Source organism: Parasteatoda tepidariorum, chromosome 6, assembly GCF_982258835.1.
Source record: "Parasteatoda tepidariorum strain Cologne lab strain chromosome 6, Ptep-v5.0, whole genome shotgun sequence".
In the NCBI taxonomy this organism is placed as follows: Eukaryota; Metazoa; Arthropoda; class Arachnida; order Araneae; family Theridiidae; genus Parasteatoda; species Parasteatoda tepidariorum.
The window spans coordinates 12176888-12194525 of record NC_141760.1 but is presented as its reverse complement, the minus strand read 5'-3'; the positions used below and the strand labels follow the sequence as shown (position 1 = coordinate 12194525).

General features: G+C 27.2%; 2 protein-coding genes across 6 annotated transcripts; one reads left to right on the top strand and one right to left on the bottom strand.

Annotated features, from left to right (window-relative positions):
- Window positions 1-539: 539 nt before the first annotated feature.
- LOC107442693 (uncharacterized) lies at window positions 540-9915 on the bottom strand. Of its 3 annotated transcripts, none has more exons than XM_043053261.3 (3): window positions 9778-9915; window positions 5341-5473; window positions 540-3365 (listed from the first exon to the last, which is right to left on the bottom strand). In XM_043053261.3, the coding sequence occupies exon 3, from the start codon at window positions 2444-2446 to the stop codon at window positions 899-901; it is 1548 nt and encodes a 515-aa protein (XP_042909195.2). In that variant the 5' UTR covers window positions 2447-3365; window positions 5341-5473; window positions 9778-9915; the 3' UTR covers window positions 540-898. The 3 variants fall into 3 exon arrangements, with proteins under 3 accessions (XP_042909195.2, XP_015911807.3, XP_015911810.3); XM_016056321.5 differs by lacking the exon at window positions 9778-9915 and adding an exon at window positions 9551-9688; XM_016056324.4 differs by lacking the exon at window positions 9778-9915 and adding an exon at window positions 9121-9412.
- On the top strand, window positions 9653-16344 carry LOC107442686 (uncharacterized). Of its 3 annotated transcripts, none has more exons than XM_087165413.1 (2): window positions 9653-9783; window positions 13834-16344. In XM_087165413.1, exon 2 carries the CDS (start codon window positions 15101-15103, stop codon window positions 15902-15904), a length of 804 nt encoding a protein of 267 aa, XP_087021539.1. In that variant the 5' UTR covers window positions 9653-9783; window positions 13834-15100; the 3' UTR covers window positions 15905-16344. The 3 variants fall into 3 exon arrangements, with proteins under 3 accessions (XP_087021539.1, XP_087021538.1, XP_087021540.1); XM_087165412.1 differs by lacking the exon at window positions 9653-9783 and adding an exon at window positions 9919-10056; XM_087165414.1 differs by lacking the exon at window positions 9653-9783 and adding an exon at window positions 11770-12376.
- The last annotated feature ends 1294 nt before the right edge of the window (window positions 16345-17638 follow it).

Sequence of the window (17638 nt, the reverse complement as noted above, 5' to 3'; positions counted from 1 at the left end):
TGCAGAATTCATATCAACTAGCCATACCTGGGATTCAAACACGGTTCAGCTTATTGGAAGGTGAATGCTCTATTCCCTGAGCCACCAGGGCTTGAAGTTTAAAAATCGAACAATATATTCCTTATAAGATTACAAGGATACATTTTTTAAAAAATGTTTCATTTCGTATTGGACAGTTATAGCAGTAATTAGCCCAATAAACAAAAATGCTAAATAACTTGTTTTCTCCTATTGCTACTGATGTAGCATACCTGTCTCTGGCACTTGTGCTATTGAATCGGGAAGAGGAGGAAGACTATGGGAAATAATGAAGCTGTATTTATGTAGGCGGAACGCCCATCCGCCGATTTGTTCCATCGCACTAAAATTCCAATGTCGAGGAATCAAAGCATTAGCACGTTTAATTCATGCAAATGAAGGCCAATGCAGTTTTGTGATTAAATTGAAGCACTAGAGAAAACTTTCAAGCTTTGTAAAAAAAATAATAATAATAATATATAAAATTAGAGCGGAAACGCTAAGGAAATAACTAAGGTAACTCATTTTTTAAAACTTTTTATTTTCGATTAGAAAAGAATATTATTAAAAGTTCAACAAAAACGACAAATTATTTTAAAACTTAGCAACACGCCAACCATGTTCACGAATATGGTCACTTAATTTACTTTTGTAGGAAAAACAAATATTACATTCAAAACAAGAATAAAACTTGTATGCTCAATTAAAAGAGTTTTTTTTTAAACTTGCCTTACATACACTACAAGAATTAGACTTTTCAACAGAATGGACACAATTATGTTTACTCAAATCACTTCTATGGGAAAAACACAAATACAAGAATATTACAGACATACAAGAAACAAGATATTAAAAAGTTAAACAAAAACAACAAATTATTTTAAGACTTTCTAATACGCCAACCATGTTCACGAATATGGTCACTTAATTTACTTTTATGTGAAAAACATATATTACATTCAAAACAAGAATAAAACTTATTATGCTCAATTAAAAGAGTTTTTTTTTTAAAACTCGCTTTACATACACTACAAGAATTAGGCCTTTCAACAGAATGGGCACAAGTATGTTTACTCAAATCACTTCTATGGGAAAAACACATATTGCATTCACTGCAAGAATTAAGCCTTTTATGTTGAAAAAGAAGAATTTTTCTAGAAAAACGTGCTTTACATATATGACAAGAATAGGGCTTTTCCTTTTCAACCATATGAACACGGCTGTGAATTCTTAAACTATACTTTTGATAAAATGATGCATTACATATACTACAAATATAAGGATTTTTATCAACGTGAACACGGCTATGCCTCTCTAAAGCACTTTCCTGAAAAAAAGTCTTTTTACATTTGCCACATGGATAAGGATTTTCAGCAGAATGAACCGGATAGTGTGCATTTAAATGACTTTTTTTAGAAAATTCTTCATTGCATACGCTACAAGAATAAGACTTTTCCCCATTGTGAACACGCTTATGCTTGTAGAACTCATTTTTGTGAGAAAAATGCAAATCACATTCATCGCAAGAATAAGGCTTTTCAACATGATGTATAAAATTGTGTTCATGTAAATGACGTTTGTAAGAAAAACACATATTGCATTCACTACACGAATTAAACTTACTATGTTCAATCAAAAGAGTTTTTTTTTTAAAACTTGCCTGACATATACTACAAGAATAAGGCTTTTCAAGAGAATGGGTACGAACATGAACTTGCAAATCTTTTTTTTTAAAAAAACATTCATTACATATACTACAAGTATAAGGAGTTTTACAGGAACGAGCGAGGATGTGCTTATTTAGAGCACTTTTTCGAGAAAAATTCTGTTTACATAGGGTACATAAATAAGGTTTTTCACCAGAATGAGTCCGAAAGTGAGAATTTAAATTACCTTTTTGAGTAAAAGTCTCATGACATATACTGCAAGAAAAAGGTTTCTCTCCAGTATGAGTACGATAATGTATATTTAAAAAACATTTTTCAGAAAAATGCTTATTACATATATTACAAGAATAAGGTTCTGCACCACTATGTAGCAGATAATGTCTACGTAAAGTACTTTTCAGAGCAAAACACATATTACATATGCTGCAAAAGTGAGGCTTTTTAATCTTCTCAGAATGAATAAGTTTGTGTCTACTAAGAGAACTTTTTTGAGAAAATCGCACATTACATACATTGCAAGGATAAGGCTTTTCGTCACTATGAACATTAACATGTTCGTCTAAATTACCCTTTCTAGCAAAGCATGCATTGCATGTACTACAGATATAAGGCTTTTCACCAGAATGAACAGAATAATGTGCTTTTAAACTACCTCTTCGAGGAAAACGCATGTGACATATATTACAAGAAAAAGGCTTATCGTTGGTATCGACAGAGCTGTTGCTCGCGGGAAGTGTAAGCAGAAAAACTTCACCAGACATGACGAATAAACGTAGATATATTTTAACAACACACAAAATTTAACAAATTGAGTTTAATGAAATTAAAAAATTTTTTTAGAGAGAAAGCAGATAACAAGAATGCGAACTTTTAACTTTACTCCTTTTTTCTATGTTTCATTATTTATTTAAAAACAAATATTAACCATTGAGAACAAAATGTTATAAATATATTTCTAATAAAATAATTAAAAAAAAGTTTTATACAGACTATTCACCTAAGTTTTACAATCAAAATATAAAATGATTAGTTTAGTTAAATTATATTAAACATAAAGGCTTGACACATTAATTGTCAAAACATGTGAAATATACTTTACAAAATATTTAAGATACACATTCTATTCTATACCTTTAACTTGAAATCAAGAAATAAGAAACATAAATGTAAATTTATACAATAAGAAAATTAACAGGAATTTCCCATGCAATATCTATATTAGAATTTTATGTAAACCACAAATTAACCTTGCGATTATCCAACATCATTTTAAAATTTTGTGTAGATCATAAATGATAATTTTTTCTTTGTTATATTAATAAAAAATAATTCAAAATGTACAATTAAATGAATGAAGCTTTAAAAAAAAAATTGTATTTTTTAAGAAAAAATAGCATTAACAAGACTTAGAGACAAGAAAAACAGTTTATCAGTCAGATGCCATCTTCACTATGTTATTTAAAAAACACAGAGAATGAATGAGGTATTATTTGGCACAATAAAACAAAAATATATATTCTTCAGAAAAGTCAAGGGTGAAAAAATTGCACTAACTTTAAAAATGCAGTCTAATTTTGCTTATTTTAATTTTCAAATTGAGACTAAAGTTGATCCTTATCCAATTATTAGTAACATCATTCCTTAATGTTTTCACAGAGTACGAAAAATTTTGATGATGTCCTAAAAAAAAATTTAAAAAAAAAAGGTTATATTTATATATAATTTATATATATTTAGCAAGTTTTTGACACACATCAATTTTTTACAGTTACACCATTGATAAAAACATCAAAAACTTTTACATCTGCTTCCGCTTATGGATATAAACATTATTACTTTAAAAATAGTTATCCCATAATATACCTGGGATAAAAAGTTAACACTTGGTTTTGAGAACGTTAGCAGTCCTTCGTGAACTTCTATTTAATTAACGTTATTTTATAAACTTATAGTTTATTATATGTTATTTTATACAACTAAAAAATTGGTAATTTGTTTTTTATAAACTCTTAATGTCATTTCCTCAGTCTTTTTTTCTTCTTCTTCCATTTCTCGAAGTTTAAATTTGTCAGTTGCGATTGTGAATGACCCAATTGCTCTTGCATGTTTCTTCCCCTTTTAAACTCCAGGGTCTGTCAAGGGTTTTTTGAGAGGTACCAATTAGGCGAAAATTTAGACATATTTTGTGAAAATAAAAAAAATTATAATTAAAAATCAACACACAAATATGGTAAAGTAAGAAAATATTTTCAAAAATTGTTACTACAAATAAAAATCAATCCTCTTCTTCACTGACTGTAATTGCAGTTGCTAATGTGTTTACCTGACTAAAATTTGCAGCAGGTATTTGTTGTTTTACAGCCATTTAACCAGGGTTGGGTTTTTGCCGTCAAAAACTGGTTTTTGACATGACAGTGGTAAAAACCGTATTTTTACCAGTAAAAACCTACTGTTTTCTTTCATTTATGGTATATAGCGGACAATATATTATTTTCAAATTTATTGCCTTTATAAATAAACGTTGTAAATGATTGCTATTGATTTTGCAACTATATACATGTATTCTTATAGAAGGATATACATTCATATAGAAATATTGTAATATACTTATTGAAAATAGTGATACTTATTTTTATCATTATAGCTTGATTTGCAAAGGATTCAAAATTTTGCACTTCTTAATTGTTAGAAATAAACAAACAAACAAACAAAAAAGCTTGAAGCTATTAATAAATTCAAGAACTAAAAAGAAAAATTTAAAATTTGGCATTTCTTAAATATTAGAAATAAGCTAAACAAAACTTTCAAAACTTGTAGCTACTAACAAACTCTAAGTCAGGAATGACTTGACATTCTTCAGTAATGTAATATGCCAAACAAAATGATGCTCGGAAATATTGAAAATTTTGTTTATTATCCTAATATTTTACTTCAAATAGTATGTTGGAAAAATGCAAGAATTTGTTCTTTATCTTTAAACAACTTTTTTTCTAATTTTATTGCCTAAAATGAATTAATCTTAAATTACAAGCAGTTAAACTCAAATAAAAATACAGTTTTACCAAAACTATGGGTTTTTGACATGACGGTAAAAACCATGGTATAAACCGGTAAAAACCGTCATGTGTCAAAAACTTGCCAACCCTGCATTTAACACAATTCGGCTTTTGAAGATCATATGTTTTAACAATGTTCTTTTTTTCTTGGTGGATTATTTAGAACTTTTCTTTTATGAGTTTTGAAAGATCTGTAAGTAATATATAGTTAACAAATTTCAGTTTGAAACCCACAAACAAAAGAAATAACGCTACTTGTGTGGATTACACTTGTTGATGAAATTGAAGCGTTGTAGTTAAAAAAGAATAAAATGAAATAGAGAAGGGTTGCATTTTTGAGCTGTATGTACAGTTTTAAATACATAATGCAAAAGCTTGAAAGTCAAAAAGAGAAATGCAAAATAGATAATAATATAAGGATTTACCTGTAACACAGAAAAAAATATGTGCAAGCACATAAGTTTTGATCTAAAGAATTTTTTTAAATCATCAAACATAATTACTTAAATATTCAGCATTGAGGTGTTTTCCATAATACTAAGTAATTTTATTTTTCAGAATTATTTAATTTATCATACTATCTGGAAAAAAATACTCACCTAATGAATGATTTGAAACATCATTGTCTAACCTCCAGTTGAGTATGTGTGGCACCAAAAATTATGAGAAACAGCCATAGCACCATCTATTGTGGAGTATTAACTAGTTTCTTCATCAGCAGAAATTTTATCACTGAAAAAAGTTTAATAATTACTATATTTTTTTTAAACTTCTTCAAAAATAAGGAGGAATTTTACAATATATGGTTAAGCAGGCATGGTTGTAAAATACGAAAATCTCCATTAAAAAACAGAATGTGAATAAAAATTGCAAAAAAATCCTCTTTTATCATTGATACTTTCTTAAACGTCATCTTTCAAACACGTTATTACATTACATTCATTGGTTCTTATTTTTCAACAAAAGTCCATTCCACCTTAAGTTGGCACTGCAGGGAAGGGTAGGAAATGTAATATTCCTCCTTTGAAAAGTAGTTCCTCGCTATTTTGGAATTAATTGCAGTTTAAATGTGCGTACGAATATAAATAAATGTTGTATAATAAGAAAAGTTTATCTTGAAACATGCATTAGAAGTTTTTTATGTTTAAATGTATTTAACTTATAAACACCTTCATAGTAAAGCGAATGTACAAAGAAGAAGGAGGGGTTTTAGTTTGGCGCTGGATTAGTTTTCAAGGCCAAGAAATTGGCGCATTGGCTATGTTTATACACTGGTCAGCCAGCTCTTTCCATTCTCCTTGCCTTTGCTTAAGAGTCCTATCTCTTGTGCAGTTCTTATTTCGCTTTCTTTTTGTATTTGATTATTTAATTTTCTAAATATTAACCTCATATGTACAATATTTAATTGAAATTTTTTTTCCTTCAGAATGAATGAAAAAAAAAACCCACCCAAATAGACAGGTGAATCTTATTAAACTGATGACAGCTGAGTATATTTGCTGTGTAGCTAATTCAATATGTGATTCTATTATTATTTTTTTACGACAAAAGAAAAAATATTTTCGCTTTATTCAATCTCTGTAAAGATTAAAATTTTGTGTCGTTTGCGCCATGTGTAACTCTAAAGTACAATTCGCTTTTTATAGGAACTTTAAAAATGTGATGGCAGAAATTCAAGATTTTTAGTTCGTTTAATTAAAGGGACTTTTAAATATTATCTGAAATACAAATTCCATAATATAAGTGCGCAAATCCGTTAGTTATAAACTAATAAAATGTATAGGAATTGAAATAATTTAAAAAAAGACACAACATTTGAATCATTAATTTTTTTTAAAACATCGAAATGTTAATTTAAACCAATCAATATTTTAATTATTATTTTTAAAATACGAAGCCAAAAAAAACTGAGAAATTATTTTTCTTACGCAGAAAATGTAAGATACTTCAGTATCTGACAAAAAATTTCGAAACTAACTAATTCTACTGTACTTAAATAACTAATTATACGGATTTTTCTCTTAAGCCTCCTTTTACCCGAAAAGATCCTGAAAAGTAAAGGAAGGTTCTGATATTTTAAAATATGTATTTTCTTTTGAAGAAATGCGTCCAACCACCTAAGTAGAATTTCTTCTGATGAGAAATTGTGGATTGAATTCAATTCAGTGCGACTCCACAAAGAGTTTGCAGAAGGAACTGTCAACTGTTAAAATATTAAATGAATAACATGATAACCACCAGGATAGGTGGTTATCATGTTATTCAAAGAGTTCCTGTTGAGTCTAAGAGGGTGGAATATGGCAGCTGAAAACATGGGGGGGGCGTACAAGTAGTACGCCCTCCATGTGGATAATACTAAAAATCCAAATTTATACCATTTTTGAGAATTTTTTTTTTCGATAAGTTCTTTTGTCTCTTAGAAGCAAATATATATGAAAAAAAATTTTAATTTTTTATTTATAAAAAAAAAGAACAGTAAATACTAAAAAAACTTAGGTATGATATTTTTCATGATCAATGATTTCCTGCCTATGTTGACTTTTTCTTCCCCCACAAAACACCAATGAAGGATAAATTAATGTACAAAAAAAAGCAAATAAAGATAAACATTTAAAACAACGTATTTATGCGCATCTATGCATTTGTTTTTTTACTTAGATTTTCAGCAAAAAAGAATCTTTTTAAATATTTTTTTTTCTTAAATTAGTTTTGTTTACTTAAAAAATCATAATAAGAGAAGAACAGTAAATATTATAAAACACAAGTATGATCTTTTTCATGATCAATAATTTTCTGTCTATGCTGACTTCTCCTTCCCCAACAAAACACCAATGAGGAATAAATTAATGTACATTAATCTACAAAAAATAAGAATATAAAAATAAATGTTTAAGACAAAAATTTATGCGCATCTATGCACTTCTTTTTTTTTACTTAGATTTCAGCGAAAAAGAATCTTTTTGAATATATAATTTTTTTTTCTGCTGTTTAAAATTAGTTTCTTTTAGTCTAAAAATCATATTAAGAAAATCTGCCTTTTAAGTAATAATTAAGAAATCAGCTTACAACTAGTATCTCAAAATTTTAGTACGATTCTTGGTTTAAAAAAAAAATCGGCGTTTTGCTTTCTTAAACGCCAATACTGGCCACTTTCTCTCTCCTTTTTGCAACCTCATCCCCAAACTGACTTAAAGAGTAATCCAATTTCCATGACAATGGCTGTAATCCGGCCTACCTACCTTTCTCTCCAGTGCCAACTTAAGGTGGAATGGACTATAACCTGGATGGACGTAGGGGCCCCCGTCTAATTCATATGGATCCCATATGATTTTGTCAATAGAATTTTTAATTCTTCCATTGACCATGAAAGTTCCTTCTTTTCAGTTATCTATTTTTACATGCCCATCAGGTGTTTATACCAGGTGTTTTAAAGGGTCATTAATTCTTCTATATCTAAGAAGTTGTTAAGTTTTGGGTGTGACTGGACTATAGATGTAAAATACTGGGGGTTTTATAACTTGGGGTAAATATCCAAAATTCATAAATACTTGCGTAGTTATCAATTTTAAGGAAAATTCAAAGGAATTCAATTTAGTTCTTTATACAAAATTATATATATTTTAGACTTAAGTTTCGTTTATATTGTCAATACTTAATTTGTCACTTACTATCAAGAAAAATTCATTCAATTGAAGATATAAATTATTGAAATCATTATTTTTCAATTTCTTTTTTTTTTAGAACAATTATGGTTCAATTCTCTTTAAATTCACATTTCTAATCATAATTCTCAGTTTTTGTGGTTTTAAAAGTAACATCTAAACAAGGACAGTTTTGTTAGAATTATATTTTAGAAATGCAAAAGTTAACTCAAATTTTATGTAATTACTTTAAAAAGTTTGTCATACATAACTTTTCCTGCATCTGAATAGTACATAATTCCTTATTTGATTCATATTTAATTGTGCTGCATTGATATCTTTCTGAATAATAATAATGTCCAATGTGCTAAATTGACTGTAAAGATTTTTGAGTTTTTATTTCATTATTATTAATGAATTAAGAAATATAGCCTAACACTAATTTGGTTTTCAAAGCGGAACATAAAATATATACTAATTTGAATATTTCCATATTTTTGTATGCTAATTTTAAATGAGATCCGGAAGCTTTTTTCCGCATGAGAAAAAACTGCTCTAAGAAAAAAATAGTATATATATATTATTTCCCCATTTAATGCATGCTCATGGAGTACACTCACTCTTTATTTGAATAAAGACACTTTTTAAGTAACTAACATAAATTATTACACATCTACTGTTAAACAGTAACAAAACAGATCAGTATCTGTTGTATACAAGTATTTATACTTTTTTTACCTTCTTGCTATCAAGGCATTGTGCTTAACAAATAGTGCACAGAGCATTTCAATAATTAAAATTGTGGACTCATTTAATAGAAGTTTATAGTTTATTACATTATGCAAATATTTTATTAATAGCTTTTTTGGAGAATGCATCAAAGATAAACATAGTGAAAATTAGCAGTAAATCCTCTCTTTTTAAAAATAAATGTCTTCTTTTTTTCAAAATTAATGCAGGCCAAGAATTTAAACTAGTCGTTTTTTGATTTCACAATAATCAGTCAACTATGACATGAACCTTATGAAAAGGTGAGTTCCCCCAAATATTTTTTTTTTTTTTCAACTACATAGAGCACTGAGTAAGGTAAGTATAATAAATACACTACATTTTTAATTTTGATCGGCATTTCATTATTTGGTGAGAAAATAATTTTTAAAAAGCTTACGTTTTATAATTATAATCATGTTGAGTTAAAATATTACGGTAAAAAGAGTTTTAACTGTAATTCAGGCTTGTTTGTCTAGTAAACACCCACGCGCGCTTTCATGTTTGTACATGAAGTGAGCTTCCTGCCGGCGGGGTTAAGAGTATAGATGTATATTACAGAAAACGTAAACGCTTTCTTTGGAATCGAAGGTGCACAGTACTTAGATGATGCACAGTTATACTAACTCAGCGGTAGTTATAACTATATGTATTTTTCCCACATACTACAACATTATTTTATTCAGCACGGTACTTGTAGCTTCTCAAACAAAAGAGCGGGAGATCCAGCGGCTTTGTTTATTTTTGTTGACTCGTGTCGGCTGCGCAAAATGCGCATGCGCTAGCAACAAAATATTGGCACCACTGTCAAATGTAAATAGCGATAAAAAGCCAAATGATGTCATGTTTATTTTAATAATTATATTTGGTTATGATTGTGGCATTGGGACCTTTTTTAAGAATTAGGTAAAACTTAATAACTGCATTAATTGTACATAAACTTTACATAAATTCATTATGATGAAAAATTTTACTCTTATAAAAAAATAAAACTTCGTTAAGAATGAAAGATAATGTAATCAATATTCACTAAAAATGGAATTTCATTTTGAGAGACAAGCTTTTTATAAAACTTCTTAGGAATCATAATTTTTTAAAAATTAGCTTTTCCCCTTTTTTTTTAAGATAAGAAAAAATTACAAACCTTTGTACAGATTAACTAAGTTATTTTAACCAGATTTTTTTTTTAAAGTTCATAACATAGATAATCACATATCTTTATAATCATGCTCACTCATTATACTTTTCCATTTCAAAGATATATTTTTATAAACATTACTTAATTTTAATCTTAAATCTGATTCGCTGCTTTAAATATTAACTGAATTATGTACCTATTTTTAAATTTATTTTTTATAGAAATTGTGGAGATTTAACTTTAAAGTAAATTAAATTGAATACTGTTAAGAATGTTAACATTAAACAAAGAACGTTCAAATCTCATTTTTGAAAATTTATATTTAGAGAAAAGTTATTATTTCACACACAAATGTAATTCGTAAAAAAAAAAAATGCTTTTCTTCTTTATTTACTTTGTTATTAATTAATTATAACTAATATGTATTTACAGTTAAGTCACCATCAAAACTAATATGTCCTATTTTACTTTGAATGCATATCAGTTATGACTTTATTAATAGCAACAAAAACCAGTTATGGCTGAGTTAATTGTAAATCCCAATTGTTGAATTTAATATGCAATGCCAATTAACTCACTGTCATTACTAATTAAGAATAATATTTGTGAAACTATTATGGTGATGCATTTTATTTAAAAAAAAAGCTTACTTTTTAGTAATTTCATAAAAATATATAATTATTAGAATTAATTATAGAAAAAGGGATGAGCCTCTGAAAGTATACACAAATATATTTATATACCCTTTATCTCAAAGATATTTTTCTGATATAACATTTTTTAAACTTAAATCTCCTTACTTTACTGAGAATGTATTTGTTTCAATTATTATATATTTCCAATACCTGCAATGTAAATTATTGGACAGTTTATATTTCAAGTATTGCTAAAATTATGCTTCATCTAGTGTTATAGATTAAATAATTTTAAATGCATGAAATCTGGTCTAAAATATTAACAGTTACAATTATGTGGATAGTATTATCACAAGCTATCTACAATAAATATTTGCCACATGATGACTAGTTAGAATGGAACGAAGCAGTCTTAACAGTACTCAGGATTAAAAGTTGTGTTCATGTATGCATTATTGAAACTAAAACTCATAATGTAATAAAACTTAAATTAACTTAGTACCTGTAATATATTGAATTGTTACATTAAGAATATAATTTTATAAAAATATTTCTATAAGAATAAATTAATGTTAATAATTAATGATTTAATAAAACTGGATTAATGTTTTATAAGCAGTTGTGCTCGTTTAAAATAAACTCGACACAACCTAATTAAAGAAATACTTCAGTCAATTCAAGTTTTATTTTAAGTGCTTTGAAACTATTTGGTACAGTATTAAATATGATTCTAAAGCTTCGTATTTTAAGTTTTGCATTAAAAATTTCTTTATATTTCAGATAGGGGAAAAATTTCTCAAAAGTTAAATCAATTCCAAAATAAATTAATAAAATACATATTGTAATTTATGATAAAAAGTATTAGGGAGACATGCTAATGTTTCACCAATATCTTTTAATCAAATATTATTGAATCGAATGATAATTAATGCAGAAATCTTAATTCTATATAAAGTAGAAACAATCTTTTGAAACTGAAACTAATAACCAGTCCTTAGCTTTTTTTTCTTCTGATTTTAACTGTTCTTAAACTAAAATTCAATGTTGCTATTGCATCAAATTGCTTTTCTTTCTATACAAATTAGCTCCTGAATATGAACTATTTAGCAATAAAAATATTGACGAGAAACCCTGTTTGGAACGCTGGTAGGGGGAGAATTATTGTCGACATCATGATCAACGTCATCACTAACCCTATCTATTGCATTGAAGTTCAATCCAATAAGCGAATTGCATGCAGTGGAAATAGTCCATTAGTTAAAATTACATTATATCAAGCCTTGGTCTTAAAGCACTCAAAAAAAGTAGCTGTAAACGTCCTAAAAAAATTATCAGTATTTATTTTCAAAAAACTTCAAAATTCTGTCTTGATTTTCTTTACTGTTTTCTTGTTGAAGAAACTGTTAATTCTATGCTTGAAAAAATAAATTAGTTTCGTGTGATAAAAATGCAAGTAAGTTAGGACAGTTATACTTTAGAAAAAGTGGAATTTTTTTAAAAATGTTTAAATTTTGCAAAATACTTAGTATGCTAGTTATGGTTCTTGCGATACAAATTGTATTACATCTACTCATTAAGCTTAAAAATAAAAACCAATTAATTTAAGGGGGAATATGAACTTTTGGAATCATTTTTAAATAAAATTTAAAAGTATTTCTCAACTTTGCCTTTTTCGTATTTTGTTGTTGAAATCATTGAACTTAGCCGAAGCCAATTATTTTTTAAAATACAAATCAATCTTTTTAGTATGACTTCTAATTCCTTATACATTAATCGTTTGGGGATTGTAGTTGACACAACAAATCACAATTTACGGAAATATCCCAGAGTTGTTATTCAATGTTTTTTTATTTTTTTGCTACTCCTTCCTTGGAAAGTGGTTGCACACACGCCTAATCTTGGCTATTATTTTGGAGGAGATACCAGTTATGGAAAGCTTCTTAATCTTACTGCACATTAAATGTAAAACAGTTTAAATTTTCTTTAAATGAAGGAAGTATAATTACACAAAACCCTAAACCAGCTCTCATTTTTATCATTTATGTCACTATTATTAAATTATTTCCCCTTCTTGATATTATAATCTCTCTAAAAGTTCAAATTTTGATTTTTTTTAATCTGAAATTTAAGGCTCACATGTTAGTGTTGTTCACTTATCATATTATAAAGTAAGTGTATGATCTTATCTTAGTAAAATACTTCATGAGAAAGGTATTTAGTTACTGTTTTACAACTATAATATTTATTTAGATACACTTTTAAAATAAAATTTTACAAAAAAGATATCTTTTGTCAATGTATGTAATAAAAGTAATTAATACAAAATTAATTAATGCTTATTATATAAAATTAATTAATGCTGGTAATTAATGCTTAGCTAAAAAAGAATTGGTAAAATTTTTATCGTAATTAAAAATTGAATAAAAATTTTACGGACGAGTTTGGGAGAGAAATTACAATATTATCATAGAAAAGTGTTTGATTAAAATTTTATTATTTTAGAACTGGTAACGAAATCTGAGGAACCGATTGTTAATGCAATAAAAATTTTGAAATTTTTTATTGTATAGTATTGTAAGTCTTTTAAGGCAATGACTTAGGTCTTCTTTCTTTGTTATCCTACTTACATTTGCATTCATTATTTATTTCATCTTACTATTTGTACCTTTTTGCCTTGCCATTGGAAATAAAATTTTAAAAAAAGTATTGTAAGTGAGCAAGAGGTGGAAGTAATAATGTTTATGCACTATATATTAAATTAAAACAATGGTTTATGCCTATATACAAAATTAAAAAAAAAAATTTGACGATTTTATCAATGGTTGAACCCTTGAAAATTTATGTATGACAGAAACTTGCTACTCTTGATTGTGTCTCACTATATGATTAACTTTTTTTTTTCTTTTTTAGGATGTCATCAAAGGTTTTTGTACACTATATAAAGAATAAAAAGGGATATACAAATATTCATTGCATAGGGATCAACTTTAGTCTCAAGGGGAAAAGCGAAATAGATGAATAAACAAAATTCTATTGCTTTTTTAATAGTGTACATTATTTCCCATCTTTGACTTTTATAAAAAATATAATTTTTGTTGATGTCTGCATTTTAAAGTTTCATGTAAGAAAGTTTTGAGCAATTTATTATTTTTTCTTTTTAGGCACTGTTGTTTTAATAATAAGTTGATGATAATAACTAAAACTGTGATTCATCAACTGTATTTTCTATCATAATGTCTTATTATACCTTCTATTTCATGAAAATTAATATTCATTCTCTCAGTTTTTTAATGTAGACAATGATTTGAAAATTATTAAAAGCTATTATTTTTGATAAATTAATATTTAATTTTGACTTCCCATTGAAGAATTCATTGACTACTGTACATTAAAGTGTTTTTTTTAATTGCTGAATCTTTGTTTTTTTCCCATTTTTAAAAGATGTTTTAGATTCTTATTATTTAAATTAAAAACCATTGTGGGTTGAAATTATTTCGCACAAATTCAAGTGTTGATTAGCCAAATAATGCCTCATTCCTCTTTCTTAAAATAACTCACTAAAAATCACGTGTCACTGATCATCCGCATTTCTTCTCACAAAGTTTTGTAAATATTATTTTTTTAGACAATACAAATTCTTTAAAACTCATTCATGTGATTATTCATTTTGATTAATTTTTATTAAAGATATAAAAAAAAGCTAATCATTTGTGGTCTTTGTAAAAATATAAATATTGCATGGAAAATTCCTGCTAATTTTATTACATATTTACAATTATGTTTCTTATATCTCGATTTCAAGTGAAGTTATAATAGACATTCTATCTTAAATACTTTGTATAATGTAATATATTTCACTATTATGACAAGTCCTTATGTTTGATGCCATTTAACTAAATTATTTTATGTATTTATATTGTGAAATCTAAATAAATAGCACATATAAAAACTTCGTTTGATTTTTTTAATAATTTTAATAGAGAATATAATATATAACATTTGGTTCACAATACATAATAGTTGTATTCAAATAACTAAGGAAATTTCAAAAAAGTATTAAAATTTTTCATCCTTATTATCTCCTTTTCAACTAAAAAAAAAAGATTGTAATTTATGTATATATGTATCTCAAGTTAGTTCTATGTTTTGTTAATAAATATATCTTCGTTTGCTCGGCATGGCTAGTGAAATTAGTGTGCATACACTTTCCAAGAGCAAAAGCTCTGTTGATACCAAAGAAAAGCCTTATTCTTGTAGTATATGCAATGCATGTTTTGCTAGAAAAGGCAATTTAAATCAACATAATATTGTTCATAGTGGTGAAAAACCTTTTTCTTGCAGTATATGTAATGTGCGGTATTCTCACCAAAGTTCTTTAATTAGACATAATCTTGTTCATTCTGGTGAAAAACCTTACTCTTGTAGCATATGTAATATGTGTTTTTCCCTAAAAAATACTTTAAAAAGTCATTATCTTGTACATAGTGGAGAAAAACCTTATTCTTGTAATCTATGTAATATGCAATTTTATCAAAAAGGTGATTTAAATAGACATAATCGTGTTCATACCAGAGAAAAGCCTTATTCTTGTAGTATATGTGGTGAGGATTTTTCTCAAAAAGGTCATTTAAGTGCTCACTATCGTGTTCATTCTGGTGAAAAGCCTTATTCATGTAGTATATGTAACAAACATTTTTCTCAAAAAGCTGCTTTATATAAGCACAACTTTGTTCATTCTGATAAAAAGCCTTATAAGTGTAATATATGCAATGAATATTTTGCGCAAAAAAAGAGTTTAATAAATCATAATCGTGTTCATTCTGGTAAAAAGCCTTATTCTTGTAATATATGTAAAATATGTTTTGCTAGAAGAACTCTTTTAATTGAACATAGTAAGTTCTATTCTTGTAGTGAGTGTAATGTGTGTTTTTCCCATAGAAGTAATTTAAGTAAGCATAATCTTGTACATTGTGGTAAATAGCTTTATTCTTGTATTATGTGTAATATGCTTTTTCTCAAAAAAGAGATTTAAATAGACATAATCATGTTTATACTGGAGAAAAGCCTTATTCTTGTAGTATATATATAATAGGGAGTTTTCTCAAAAAGGTCAATTAAAAGCAAACTATTGTATTTATTTTGGTAAAAAGACTTATTCATATAGCATTTGTAACAAGAGTTATTTTCGAAAAGGTGCTTCAATTAATTGAAACCTAGTTCATTGTGGTTAAAAGCTTCTTCAGTGTAGTACATGTAACATTTTTTACTCGAAAAAGTGATTTAAATTGTTATCTCCTTCTTCATTCTAAAAGTATTATTTATAGAGTGCTGTAAAAACTGAAATATGTTTAAGATTATTTGTTAAACTTGTCATGAGAATAAATAAATACTATTTTGTTAAATAAATAATCCCCAGAAACTGAAGCTGTAAGATATTACTTCATTAAAAACTCCATGTGGTTCAAAAAAGAACTAACTAGAAATAACAGTCGACATGTTTCAGACGCTCAAAAATAAACGCCCATTTTCAAGATTTGCCAGGCGAGAATGAAAAGAAACAAAAGTGATGTGAAATAAAAACGTTAAGTTGCCAACGAAAAATGGAAAAAAAGGTGGGAAACAAAACTAGAATAAACCATAATAAGAGAGAGAGAGAGAAAAAAACTAATCGGAACACAGCAGTGGCAGAGAGGGACAAATCAGGGTGAAGTGCATTTCCATGTGCTATGTTAAATATTTTGAGGAACTAATGTCTTTAATAAGGGAATCGGCATTCATATGAATAAAACAAGATTCCAGGGCAATCAGATGAGCTGATGTGACAGGAGTGGAATTCTAGCATTGTCAAATTACAGAATAGGATTTAAATTTTTAGAATTGTTGAATGTCGACAATGCCATAATTATTTCCACAGATTCATTTTTATATTCAAAATAATTGTATCTCTAATTCATGGAAATTGCAATATGATATATTTAGCTTAATTTAAAAAAAAAAAAAAATATTCAAGTATAAATATTTGTTTTTATTTATTTTTAATAGACCAAAATATTGTAATTTTTTTATAAAATGAAATGATTTATTTAGTCAATTAGTCACCAAATCGAATTTGAAACCTATCAACATTATAATTTTATATGATACTATACATACAATAATCATAATTTCTATGGTGTCTCTGAACTAATTTTGGTTCAAATTTTTCAGCTCGCCAAAGTATAAATGATTTTGGTCTGATATTTATAACTACACATTTTTTCTTTGTTATAAATAGTTTCGAATTATTACATATGTAAGTAAATATTATTTGATCTACTTTGTTGCTTTCCAGTTAGAATTTCTTCTCGATGAAATGTGACGTCTCCCCATCTGGAATGATCATTCCAAAGAGCTCATAGTACAAATTATGCTCGCTATTCATGTCAACGTGTTTCTCACACAATCTCCCCCTAAGTGATGCATGTCCTTTTGCTGACCCTTGAGAAAATACTTTGATTCAAATGTCACTCAATTTTATCTTTATTGCTTCAGGGTCTTTTATCCGAATTTCAGATGTAAATTTCTTCCAGTGGAAACTGTCTGGGGGTTCTTTTTCTTAAAAGTTGTTAATGAGAAACCACAAAGAAGTTCAACCTTGGACATCACATAAGCTCACCAGGAGGACGATATTTTTTTCAGTTTGCGAAAACGGAACCATTGATGTTCTGCCCATCTG